The 12911-nt window shown below is 37.2% G+C and overlaps 1 protein-coding gene across 1 annotated transcript; it reads right to left on the minus strand.

The window, feature by feature from the left end:
* Positions 1-165: 165 nt before the first annotated feature.
* On the minus strand, positions 166-11681 carry lgi1b (leucine-rich, glioma inactivated 1b). Its single transcript, XM_079845904.1, has 8 exons — positions 11133-11681; positions 10892-10963; positions 10008-10079; positions 9843-9914; positions 8824-8895; positions 8562-8731; positions 5891-6055; positions 166-1537 (listed from the first exon to the last, which is right to left on the minus strand). Exons 1-8 carry the CDS (start codon positions 11321-11323, stop codon positions 720-722), a joined length of 1632 nt encoding a protein of 543 aa, XP_079702030.1. The 5' UTR covers positions 11324-11681; the 3' UTR covers positions 166-719.
* Between the last annotated feature and the right edge of the window lie 1230 nt (positions 11682-12911).

A 12911-nucleotide genomic window follows, 5' to 3' on the forward strand; every position in this document is an offset into this window, starting at 1 on the left:
GAGTCTTGATGTTTAAGTCACATTTCTTCAAATAATACTGCTTAATAATACTGGACAATTTCTTGCTTCTTCGATCTTAGAAAATATGGACTTGATTTACCCTCATACGCTTCCCACTATACGCGATATTCATGCATCACGACAAAACAGGCTCGTATTTTTTTTAAGGTTTTATTAGTTTTAACATTAAAAAAACAAGTACTAACAACTAACCTTCCTTCCCACGGTTACTTTTCCTCAAGAGTTGAGCTAAATCTAAGTTTATTGCATTATTATTAAAAGAAGTCGTTGAGTCAAGACAAGCTTCAAATCTATCACATCCTTCGTGGTTAAACTGGTCGCTTTTGTTTAAAAAAGTTAAAAATGGCTTTTTACATCACTGTAAAAATGTAAACAGTTTATTTGGCAGATTGTTATCACGTCAACAGCTAACTGATTTGACCTTTGTTGTTTCCTTATTATACCTCTTTAGTGACTACACGGCAAGCATGAGAATACCGGTACGTTAACAATAGCTTTTGTTGAAAGGGACAAAAAAAAAAACAGGAAAAATGAAAAGTGCAGAACAGATGGTGACAACAGAGAAAGACACAAAGGGCGTTTCTAGAGAGGCATTCATCTGGAAATATTATTATTAGCGCTAGGCTAGATCATGCATGTGTGTTCACAATAGGCTCGGCTGAGCCAGGATCTGCTTCTCTGCGCTTTCAATTGGCACCCTAACTGCTTAGGTCGATCATCAAGTGCTCGTAAATCTGCGTCTTCCCTTTAAAGCTGGAAGCCAGCAGGAACTCTCGGTTGTCAATGGACACCAGCGAGAATGCCCTTGGCGCCTGGACGTTGAGCTCCTGGAAGTGCACAAACTGGCCCTTCTTGGTGTCCCACTGATAGACCTGGGTAAGAGAGTAGTCGCTGCCTAGGATGGCGTACTGCCAGTTGCCGATGGAGACGGGCTGGAAGATCATGGAACCCCGCGAGGGCATTGTCTGTATCTCCACGAACATAGCGCCGTCCCACTTCATCACCTTGGAGTCGCCGATGAAGCGCGTCAGACAGACGAACAGCTCCCCCTTCACCTTGAAGTGTTTGACGGCATAGACGTCCTCCATCTCTGGAATGTCCGTCCGTCTGTCGAACTGCTTCTGGCTTCTGCTCCACTGGTAGATAACGGGCCGCTGTGAGCTGCTAGACAAAATTAGATGGGGTTTGCCGGCGATATCAAGGTACTCGACGTCCGTGTCACGGTACCAGGGATGGAGAGACTGGTGCGAGTAGAAGCCGTTGCCGTTCCACTTGTACACCGTAGTGGATCCGGCCTTCGAGCTGTCGGCTATCACGAAGAAGAACTCGCCGTCCACGAGGAAAGTCTCGATGTCGTTGGGCTTCCTGATTTTCAGGATGTCGATGTCCTGGATTTTGATGAATTTATTGGCAGAGCTGTCCCTTTTGTAAATGTGAGAGCCACCGAAAAGTTGAGCGACTATAATGAAAAGGTGGTTATCGATGACCATCGGCTTGCACACGACCGTGGAAGTGCCTGTAATGAATAAAAAAGCATTACAATTCAATTCATTCAATCAGTCTCTGAATTCAAATGGACATTTTAACCACTTTTTGTGGCTTTGCGGTTGAGTGATGTGCTGGTGCTGTGGAGTCAGAACAGTGTAGAAATTATGGCAAGACGTTTTGACCTTTATTCATTCCCAGGATGTGAATTCTTGATATCAACAATTCAGTTTTCACCAGTGAAAATGCTAATTCTTGATATCAGGAATTCTGTTTCTACTAGTAACAATAGCCATTTTTGATATCAGGATTTGATGTCATCACTGGCAGAAATACGAATTCTTGATATCAAGAATTGAATTTCAACTAGGGTTGGGTACCGAAACATAACCGGTATGTAACTGGACCGAATCAGCGCTCGTCACATATCACAACTATTCAGTGTTTTCAACCGCATGATATTTATTTCAGGTTTCAGACATTTAAATGCACATAATTACTAGCAAAAAAATACAGATTGATGTCTATAGCGGCAAAAGAGACAGAGCGTATTTAGGCCACGCCCACACGGGGGGGGGGGGGGCAATCCAACGCTCCCCATTGACTTTGTATTGCGTGAGGCGGCATCCTTGTCATTTCGGACCATGTCTAAAAGCTGATATGTGACAGGGTGTACAGCAAACAAGCTAAAAAACACAGAACTAAGTTTTTATGAGCCGTCGACCCAAAAAAACGAGCGTTTAAGGAGACAAAAGTGGATACAGGCAATAAAACGTGAAGCATTAGCAGGAAGAATGGGTACATTTTGGGATCCTGACACTCAGTCTGCCTCAATATGCCTACGTGTGCAGCAAACATTTTGTCACTGTTAAGTCAAATATCCAAATGTCAGTTTTATATATTATATTTCCTGTCGCTGATTAAATTGCCCTCTAGTGGGCGTAGTTCTCAGTGTGATATAACATGTCGCGCTCTGTCTCAATGGCCTGTATCCACTTTTGTGTCCTTAAACGCTCATTTTTTGGGTCAACGGCTTATAAAAGCTTGTTTGCTGTACACCCTGTCACATATCCGCTTTTAGACATTGTTCTGTTTTTTGTTATAAGTCCGAAATGACAATGAGGCAGCCTCACGCAATGCAAAGTCAATGGAGAGTGTTGGATTGTTATCACCCCCGGTGGGCGTGGCCTTCAGATTGTGACGCGTGTCGCTCTGTCTCTATGACAATCCTTTCAGACAGTTATAATTTGACTACGTATTTTATTCATATCAGATACACATTATTTAGTTAACTATATAGTTTACTCTATTCTTCTCCCAGTTCAGCAGCGGTCACTTATATTCATGTATTTGAGACGAGGATGAATTTATGTGATGTAAATCCGACAGATCCGATTCTCTGAGGCGCAAACTAACATGGCGGCGCCCATCGCGCATTATCAACAAACACACATTTACTCGCACATATTTGAAAATCAGAATATCAGATAGTTCATGACATAGTTAACAAGTTTGTGAATATTTTGAATAAAAAAGAATAAACTAAATAAAAGCGATAAAGCTGTCATACAACACTATAGACCCTTTTCACAGACTGTGATGACGCGTTTTAACGGTCATCAATATCGTAAATCCTGCAACGTTTTTTTTTAATATATGTACATTTATAACACTAATACTTTGTATTTTATTACTTTTGCATCAAATTACAAAAAAGTTACCGCTGCTGTGAGGGTGTTTGTAATATAGCGTCTATGGGAGTGATGGTAAAAATTTACATATTTCTCTCTTTTGACTGCCGTTATCAATCTCACTTTATTTTTTCCCTCTTTTTGAAAGTTGTGAAATCACTATTGTAGCGTTTTTCTTTTGCTGTTTGAGAAAATGGGCACACAAAATTTTTTTATGTATTCTCTCATTTACAGCTATACTATTTAACCCAACTATGACAACTTCTGCTCTGAGAAACCCGGAAATGTGAAAAGGGTCAATTGCAGCTGCTGTGCGTCATGTGAGAAGCATGACGCGTCGCCATGGAAACGAGGCGATGCGTTCTACAATATTTAGCCAAAGAATATGGTCATATTTCTGCAAAATAAAGTTGAACCTTGAAGCTGGTTTGTAGCATACCAAGAATACTGACTACTTTGCTGTTATTAGTACTGTAACTGTTATTTAGTGTTAAATTAGGCCTATAGTTAGGTTAGGTGGCTTAGGTTTTACTGTGAATTTGTTAAGTAAATTGTGTTTTGTATCTATTTTTATTTATATATTTAAGTATACTTTAAACTTTTAATAAATTGTTCCATTTTAAGAATTTTTAAAGCCATTTTTTAAACCTGTTAACTGTCCCCCGTATTTTTGAAAATATACATGAAAATGCACTATCCAAACTTAAATGGTTGCAATTCAAGAATGCTTTGGAATATAGACATAAGTTTGGTCTCATTTTAAAGAAGACAGTCAGCAGATTATGGGTTATTATGGTGATTTTTATAATCACTTCAAAAAATGAAAGTATGAAAATGTTATGAAAGTTGAAATTTACTGTAAATCAAATGTACTGCACTAAATATTTTATATAAAATATATATGTTACAAAAAAATTGTAAACTAAAATTACTATGAAATCAAAGCCAAATGTCTATCCAATTTGTGTTCCAAATTTGAAGTTGATATCACAAAAATTGTAGTTCCCATGAGATTTTGTTTAGGTGCTGTACCATAAAGAGCCACCGGATGTCATTTATTATGAAGTTTTTTAAATACATGTTGTAATATGAAACATGACGACACCCACTAGGGGAGGAGCCGCTAGAAGAATTTAGAGTACCGCTTCCATGGTAATGCAAAATCCGATTTCATGAATCTTGAGTTCGTAAGCTTTCAAATTATATATAGTTTGTCAACATTATATCAGGATAAATATAGGATATAATTGTTTTAAACATGCAGTGACAAATGGGCCCACCGGTGGGCCGGGTGACAGTTAAAGAAACACACCACTTTTTTTGAAAATAGGCTCATTTTACAAGTCCCCTAGAGTTAAATAGTTGAGTTTTACCGTTTTTGAATCCATTCAGCCGATCTTTGTATCTGGCGGTAGCACTTTTAGCATAGCTTAGCATACATCATTGATTCTGATCAGGCCATTAGCATCTCGTTCCAAAAATGACCAAAGACACTTTCAATATTTTTCCTATTTAAAACTTGACTCTTCTACAGTTACATCGTGTGCTAAGACAAACTGAAAATGAAAAGTTGCGATTTTCTACACCTATATGGCTAGGAACTACTTTCTCATTCCTGTGTAATAGTCGCGGATCTTCGCGGCCGTACCATGGCTGCAGCGGCGCAATGATTTGTTGGTATTCTGTGAAACATGGTGGTAGTATAAACCTTCAACTTACTATCACAGCCCTTTACAACACACAGAACCATGGCTAATCACACAGGTAAATCCACAACACAATTGGTCGGCTGCAAGCCTGAAAATTTCTCCGCAACTACACAAACTTAGTGCCGGTCACATTGAAAGTTACCTAGCTGGGGGCTACTTTCAGGCGCTGCGTAATATCATTGTGCTGCTGCAGCCATGGTACGGCCGCGAAGATCCGCGACTATTACACAGGAATGAGAAAGTAGTTCCTAGCCATATAGGTGTAGAAAATCGCAACTTTTCATTTTCAGTTGGTCTTAGCACACGATGTAACTGTAGAAGAGTCAAGTTTTAAATGGGAAAAATATTGAAAGTGTCTTTGGTCATTTTTTGAATGAGATGCTAATGGACTTATCAGTATCAATGATGTATGCTAAGCTATGCTAAAAGTGCTACCGCTAGATACAAAGATCGGCTGAATGGATTCAAAAACGGTAAAACTCCACTATTTAACTCTAGGGGACTTGTAAAATAAGCCTATTTTCAAAAAAAGTGGAGTGTTCCTTTAACAGATTTTAATGTCATCCACTGTTGTTTTGTGGCTCTTTTTTTTTTTTAAGTATCGGTTCAGACACCGGTACCGTTTTAAAAGTATCGGTTTGGCACCGGTATCGTAAAAAAAAAAAACGACATCCAAACCTAATTTCAACTAGTTAAAATTATCATTCTTGATATCAGTTTGTTGTATTTTCACTAGTTAAATGTCACCATAAGCTGCAATATCAAGATTTCTTACTAGTTGAAATTCCAATTCAACATATCAGAAATACAATTCTTACTAGTAAAAATCATACATTTTGATATCAACAATTTCTTTGTTACTAGTAAAAAGATAAAACTCAAGTCAATTTCCACTAGTAAAAATGGTAATTCTTGATATCAACTATGATGACAAGTCAGAACAGCATTGCACTCTGGGTAGGAGGTGTGATGTGTGATGCTCACTCTCTATGGTGTCGTAAGCTCTGAATTCCATGTTGACGTGGTCCCACTCCAAAAAGCTGCATTTTCCAGAGAAAGGCTGGGAATATACGACATACTGATCATTCCCAAACGTAAAGGACTCCACAGATATGGACTCAAAAACAAGGGTTTTCTTTAAAGCAAACTCTGCAACAAACAAACAAACATTAGTTGATATGATGGTCATTTATTTTGGGTCATGTTTTCAAGCCTTTCTTACACATTTCCATCACTGAAAAATGTAGAACTCCAATATCAACTGCATGATTGTTTATATCATTGCCATATGTAAACCACCCTGTCTCCAAGCTCTAAACTGCTAAATGTGGACAATTAGGCATTTAGGTATTATAAACATTAACATGATGATTCTCTGTAATGCCTGCTATAGTGCGATTTCGGCAATCCTATAAGATCATTACACTGGATGACATGGATCTAATAAACTTGGGTACAACTGTAGACTGTATGATGATGACACCTATTAAATCGTAGACTAAGACGCAAGTTACTATAGAAGAATAAAACGTCGCCAGTATGCGCTAGTGGTAGCAAATAGAGCAAGATGAATATCATTTAGGCATTTGTGGTTTTTAAGTGTGCTGAAAAAACGAGAAGCAAGCGAACAAGGAGAAAATGGAGGCGGTCATGGCTAAAAGAGGCTAACTTGGCATGCCAATCTTGCAAATGGAGCTTGAGGTAAGCCGTTTTAAGTTTACCTTAAAAGGTACTAAAGACGTCGTTACAAAGTCCATCTCACTACAGTGGTTCTACAATAACTTTATGAATCGGCGACAATAGTTTATGTGCGCAAAAAACCCCTAAATAACGACTTACATAGTGATGACGATTTCAGAACACAGCTTCATGAAGCTTCGAAGCGTTATGAATCAATGAGCCGAATGATGATTCGGATCGCGTGTCAAACCGATTCATAAAGTTATTGTAGAACCACTGTAGTGAGATGGACTTTGTAACGACGTCTTTAGTACCTTTTAAGGGTCTTGAGAGAGTAACGTGCATTGTGCCAATGGAGGCCTTTCAGAGCCATCAGATTTCAACTAAAATATCTTCATTTCTGTTCCGAAGATGAACGGAGGTCTTACGGGTGTCGAACGACATGAGGGTAAGTAATTAATGACAGAATTTTCATTTTTGGGTGATCTAACCCTTTAAACCTTACGCTCTACTGACTTCGCCATTGAAGACGCTGAAATACACGTTTCTTTAATCTTATTTGGCCCAACCAGGCATTGTTAGGCGGAGCTAGTGCGAATAGCCAACAAGGCATACTATTTGCACTTGGTGTGAATAGCCACTCCGTATAAATATATCCAGGGCTATCTTTAAACATACTGTACAGTGCACTCACATAAAGCAACAAATACTATATAGCAATACTGTTTTGAAACAATGTGTATTGTGAAAAGCGCTATACAAATAACATGTTTGTTAGCGTTGAGGCTAATGGACGATATATTAGCCAGGCCAATAAATCAAATGATATTTAGTCATTCTGGGATGACATACAAAAACTGCTGATCTCACAGCAACCCAAGTTTCTTTGTTGGTTTGGTGAGGGCGTACAGTGTGAGTGCAGATACAGGCTGCTCTTCCCCCTGTATTCTGCCGCGGTTTTCCCTAGGTGCTTCAGCACATCTTTAAGAGCGTTTCCTCACAAAAAGAGCAACACAGGTGTGACACTGCGTCTTTTTCAAGATGTCATTCCACCCGTGCGTTTCTGGGTGCGGCCGTTCCCTCTCACCCGTTGACGGTCACAATCGCTGTCTCACATGTTTGGGCGTTCAGCATGTTGAGGCGGCTTTTGTGGATAGTTCATGTAGATCTAAATGTAATGCAACACTTTTCACGATTAGTTAACCATGAGAGCTGTAATAATAAAAACGCGCTAAAAGAGGGAGTAATACTATTTCAAATGCGAAGACGTTAGCCAATCACAGCAGTGGGTGTTTACACTAAAGTCTCCCAGTGGACACGTCCCTTAAAACAGAGCGTTCAGAGCAGAGGGCTAAAATCAAGGTCGGAAAAATGCCTTTTATTTATAAATTATGACAATTTTTTATGGCAAAAGCATTCTAACATTATAAGTGCACCCCAGAAAACATAAAACAATGCAGTTCATGACCCCTTTAACTGAATCATCGAAGGTCAGCAACAAGACAAGTCAGATTAAATGCATACAAATATTTGTTTTATTTAACATTTAATTACTGAAGGTTTGCATAGTATTCTGATTTTGCATTTTACTGATTTTATTCATTTTGAGGAATACTGAATCTTTTTTGTGCAAGTGAGATGAGTAAATGCGTGCTCACATTTAGTCAAGAACTACAATAACCATCAGGTTTACACACAACGCCTCTGCACTTACTCTCGATTTCTCTCAACATGGGGACAGGAGAGCTGTCAGTGAAATTAATTTGAAAAAGTAACTTGCGTAAATTTTTAAGTAATGCATTACTTTACTACTCACTCGAAAAAGTAATCTGATTACATAACTCAAGTTACTTGTAATGCGTTACCCCCCACACTGGTTATGAATGCCTTTTATTTATACATAATGCATTTCTAAGCATTTAAGATCAGCTTATTTAAATGGCAGAATCTCCTCAGGAGAGCCCAGTGCACTTACCTGCTGTAATGCAGTCAAACGACTGAGGCACCAGGTCATTGATCTTCTTGCCCTGATAGGCTGCAGGTCCGCTGCAGTGTAGCTGATCCACCGTTGCGTTCGTGCTGTACATCCACTCCACCAGCCACTTCAACTTACAGTCACAACTGAACATGTTTCCTCTGAGATCCCTGCTCAGTGGATTTACAGATGACATTTCAAATAACTTTGTGCTGATATATTATATTACAAAAATGATGGAATTGAGTGGTAAAATACATACACTTTTGTTAAGGCATCCATTCCTTTGAAAATATCTTTGGGCAACGTCTCAAGATTATTGTAGGCAAGACTCCTAACAAACAAAAACATTTGTTAACATGAACTAGGAGTGAAATTTAAATTCAACATTAATTACTACATTGTTAAGATGTATCTGTTAACATTAGTTAATGCACTGTGAACTAACATGATCATTATTATTTTAATTGATGCATTATTAATGTGAACAAATGAGACAGTATAGTAAAGTATTATAAACTCTAGCAAAATGCCATATATTTAAATAAAACAATAATATATTAAAAGAAGTCTCTTATGCTCGCCAAGAATGCATTTATTTGATCAAAAATACAGTAAAAACAGTAATATTGTTACAATTTAAAAGAACTGTTTTCTATTGTAATATATGTTAGAATGTAATTTATTCCTGTGATGCAAAGCTTAATTTTCAGCATCATTACTTCAGAGAAGACGGATATTTTAAATTGTAATAATATTTCACAATATTAATCTTTTTATTTTGTTTTGGATCCAATAAAAGCAGCCTTGGTGAGCATAAGAGACTTATTTTAATATATATATATATATATATTAAATATATATATGGGGGAAAGGGAAAAGTTCATCGTGATTAATCGCATTAAAAATAAAAGTTAGTGTTTACATAATATATGTGTGTACTGTGTATAATTATTATGTATATATAAATACACACACATGCATGTATATATTTAAGAATTATTTGCATGTATATACTGTATATATAATGTATCTTATATATAAATATTATTTTTTTAAATAAAAATATAACATGATTTTCCCCCGACATATATATATATATATATATAAAACCCTGCACCACAAAAAAAAAAAGATATTATTTTTACATCATCTGAAATTTTAATAAATAAGCTTCCCATTGATGTATGGTTTGTTAGGATAGGACAATATTTGGCCAAGATCCAGCTATTTGAAAATCTGTAACTATTTTTTACAGTTCAAAAACGTTGATATACTCACAGGTGTATGAGAGATTTCAAACCTCTAAAGGCATGGGGCGAAATCGACGCAATTTTGTTGTTTTCAATAAATCTGAAAAAGAGTGTTGCATTTATATTAAACTGAAGTAATAATCTAAAAAGACTGAATGAGGAGAGTTTCAAACACAATAAACCAAAACCGTACAGATATTCCAGATGTGGCAGGCCTTGGAAAGCATCTTCGTCGATGAAGTCAAAAGAATTGGACGTAAACAATCTAGGAAGTTATGGAACAAACAAAACGGTTTCAGAGTTTGTATCTCTGCATATTAAGCAATGTTTTACTTGTTAAAACAAAAACTACACCCACAAAACATTTGTGACCACAAATATTTTCCCATGAGGCTGTTGTTTAGCCCAGTCACATAATTGAATGTGTACATGACGATCAGTTTCATCCCGATGAAGACAAAATAACAATAGCATTCTTGTTCTCCTTTCTGTTTTTAATTATAATACTGAAAGACCCCCGTCACATAATGTTTGCCTAGCTTATGAAATGATACCCAACCAAGGTATTTTCGCATAATCTTCTCATAAATTCTTTCCATGTGTGTGCAAGTTACTGCACAATCAGACCTAATGCAGGGCGTGAAAGATAAAAGACTGGTCATATTTTGCATAATAGTCCCAAATCCAGCAATCAGATTTGCATTTTCTTTTGTGTGAGTTGACATTTGCATAGAAACGCATTACTTGCTGCCTTCAAGCATCTCCGATGTTCATTTCTAAGGTTTTGTGTCTGAGTGAGATATTATAAATATATTTGATATTATAAAAGCAATATTGAAGCTGGGACTTATCACGAGGACAGGGCCATGTCCCTCACAGAGCAGCTGCATTGCATAATATTCACAGCAATTTAAAGGCTTTAAGGAAATTAGACACGCTGAAGAATGTCCCCAAAAACGGGGGGCGGGCTGTAATTGCTTAGAACAAACATTGGACCACTTAACATGGTGATCACCCCATCCCAATAAAGAATCCACAACAACAACAACAAAGCACATCACACCAACAGAAACTCACAGAAGCTGAAGGGACGGCGTGTGGAGAAAGCTTCCCCCTGCAATCTCAGTGAACCCAGATTTCACAAATGATCTGTTAGGAAAAGAACCAGTATGATCTAGATGTAAATAAACTGAGAAAGATTATACAACACACACACACACACAAAGGTTCAAATGTGTACGATTTGTATCTGCATTGTGTTAGTAAATGACTCAGGACTGCACTTGGATATCAATGTAAACTGTAGCAGGACACTTACAGTGAGACGACATCAGGAGGGAAGCTGTGTGGCACAGATCTCACATTTTCACACAAGGCGTTATCTTTGGTGCACGTGCATCCAGAGGGGCATCTAGGCTGTTTGCCTCTTCTGCTCTCCACTAACAGCAGGATCGTGGCCACCCACAGCAGAAAAGTGTATCCTCTTATGCTCCTGTTTGCATATCCCATTCTGTCCCGGTGTGTTCCTGAGTGCCGTGGGCCGCTGTGGTGTTTTCGCTGGTGATAAGTGCTGGTCTGCTGGTCGACTCCCTTCAGTTGTGTCCGTGTGATGAATGTCTATGTCTCAGTGTGTCAGGCGCTCATCCAAGCGATTCGTTCTGCTATAAGGAAAATATCCGAGCGGGCTCTGAGTTCCTCTTAGTTACATGCAGATTTGGAAATTAAACCATTTTGAGGGGGGGGGGGAAAAAAAATCAACGGTAAAAAATGAAAGTGGGGAGGGGGGAAATAATTTCCTTCAGATCCTGGGAGAATCCCTCTTTTGCATCATGATGTACCAGCTGCTGTCCAATGGTGTTATTACTGTGAATGCGCATGAACCAAAGCCATGAATAAGTGATAGTGAGAATATTCATGAGGCTTTGAGATGCACCTGCGCCCCTCAAGCAATCAGAGAAAGAAATACTGGGCTGATTCTTTCATTAGGCTTTTTATAAAGAACATCTTTTTTATTTCTTTCACATTATTACTTTTGATATTTTTTATTCAAGCACCTCATATTTAGCCTATAGATTATGCATTTTAATAGAAACCTATATTCATGAAATTTAACATGATATATCTCCATCTCCATAGAATGCAATGAAGAAACATCTATTGGTCTATTTTTAAAGTCATATGTTACCCTGGACCACAAAACCAGTCATAAGTCGCACAGGTATATTGTGGCAAAAGCCAACAATACAATGTATGGGTTAAAATTATGGATTTATAATGTTTTGTTTCATAAAGCAACTGTTTTTCAGTTATTTGTTATTTCTACTTCTTTCCAGGCACAGAACACTTATTTTTTGAAAGAAGTGAGAGAAGATCCTGTTGCAATGTTAAATAATTTATTTTGTAATTAAAATAAAATTTTGCTTTGAAGAAAAAGTGGATTTTTGTTTGTATATGCTGTCAATTATAGTTCTTAAAAGAAAATCGGAATCGGCAAAAATCGGTATCGGCCGATCTCACTAACAAAAAATCGGAATCGGCCAAGAAAATTGCAATCGGTGCATCTCTAGATTTTTCCTACCGTAAATATATCAAAAATGTATAATTATTAGTCAAATACGTTGCTACGGATATCATTTGGACAACATTAGAGACATTTTTCTCAATATTTAGACTATTTTGAATAAAATTTAGATTTTCAGATAGTTGTATCTCGGCCAAATATTGTCCTATCCCAACAAACCATACATCAATGGGAAGCTTTTTTTTTATTAAGCTTTCATATTATGTATAAATCTCAATTTCAAAAATGTAACCTTATGATTGGTTTTGTGGTCCATGGTCACATATTATATATATATATATATATATAAAATGCAACAAAGAAACATATTTTGATCTATTTTCAAGTCATTATAATATATATTGTATTAATATTAGCCGATTATATATTAAGTTGCTATATATAGATCAATAGATGTTTCTTTGTTGCATTCGATGTATTTTTCACATAGCCATGGGAACAGTAAAGTACTTGTCCTGATCACTTCAACTCTTCCAGTGCTTTCATTTTTAGCATTTTTCTGAATAAAAGACCATT

Source organism: Gobio gobio (assembly GCF_949357685.1).
Source record: "Gobio gobio genome assembly, chromosome: 20".
NCBI lineage: Eukaryota > Metazoa > Chordata > Actinopteri > Cypriniformes > Gobionidae > Gobio > Gobio gobio.

Excerpts from the sequence above, each read along its gene's own strand:
- lgi1b (XM_079845904.1), bottom strand. The coding sequence starts at position 11,323 with ATGGGATATGCAAACAGGAGCATAAGAGGATACACTTTTCTGCTGTGG. Across the intron at positions 10,080-10,891 it reads ACGCCGTCCCTTCAGCTTCT|ATTGTTTACGTCCAATTCTT; the intron begins GTGAGTTTCTGT and ends ATAACTTCCTAG. Across the intron at positions 1,538-5,890 it reads AGCTTACGACACCATAGAGA|GCACTTCCACGGTCGTGTGC; the intron begins GTGAGCATCACA and ends TATTCATTACAG.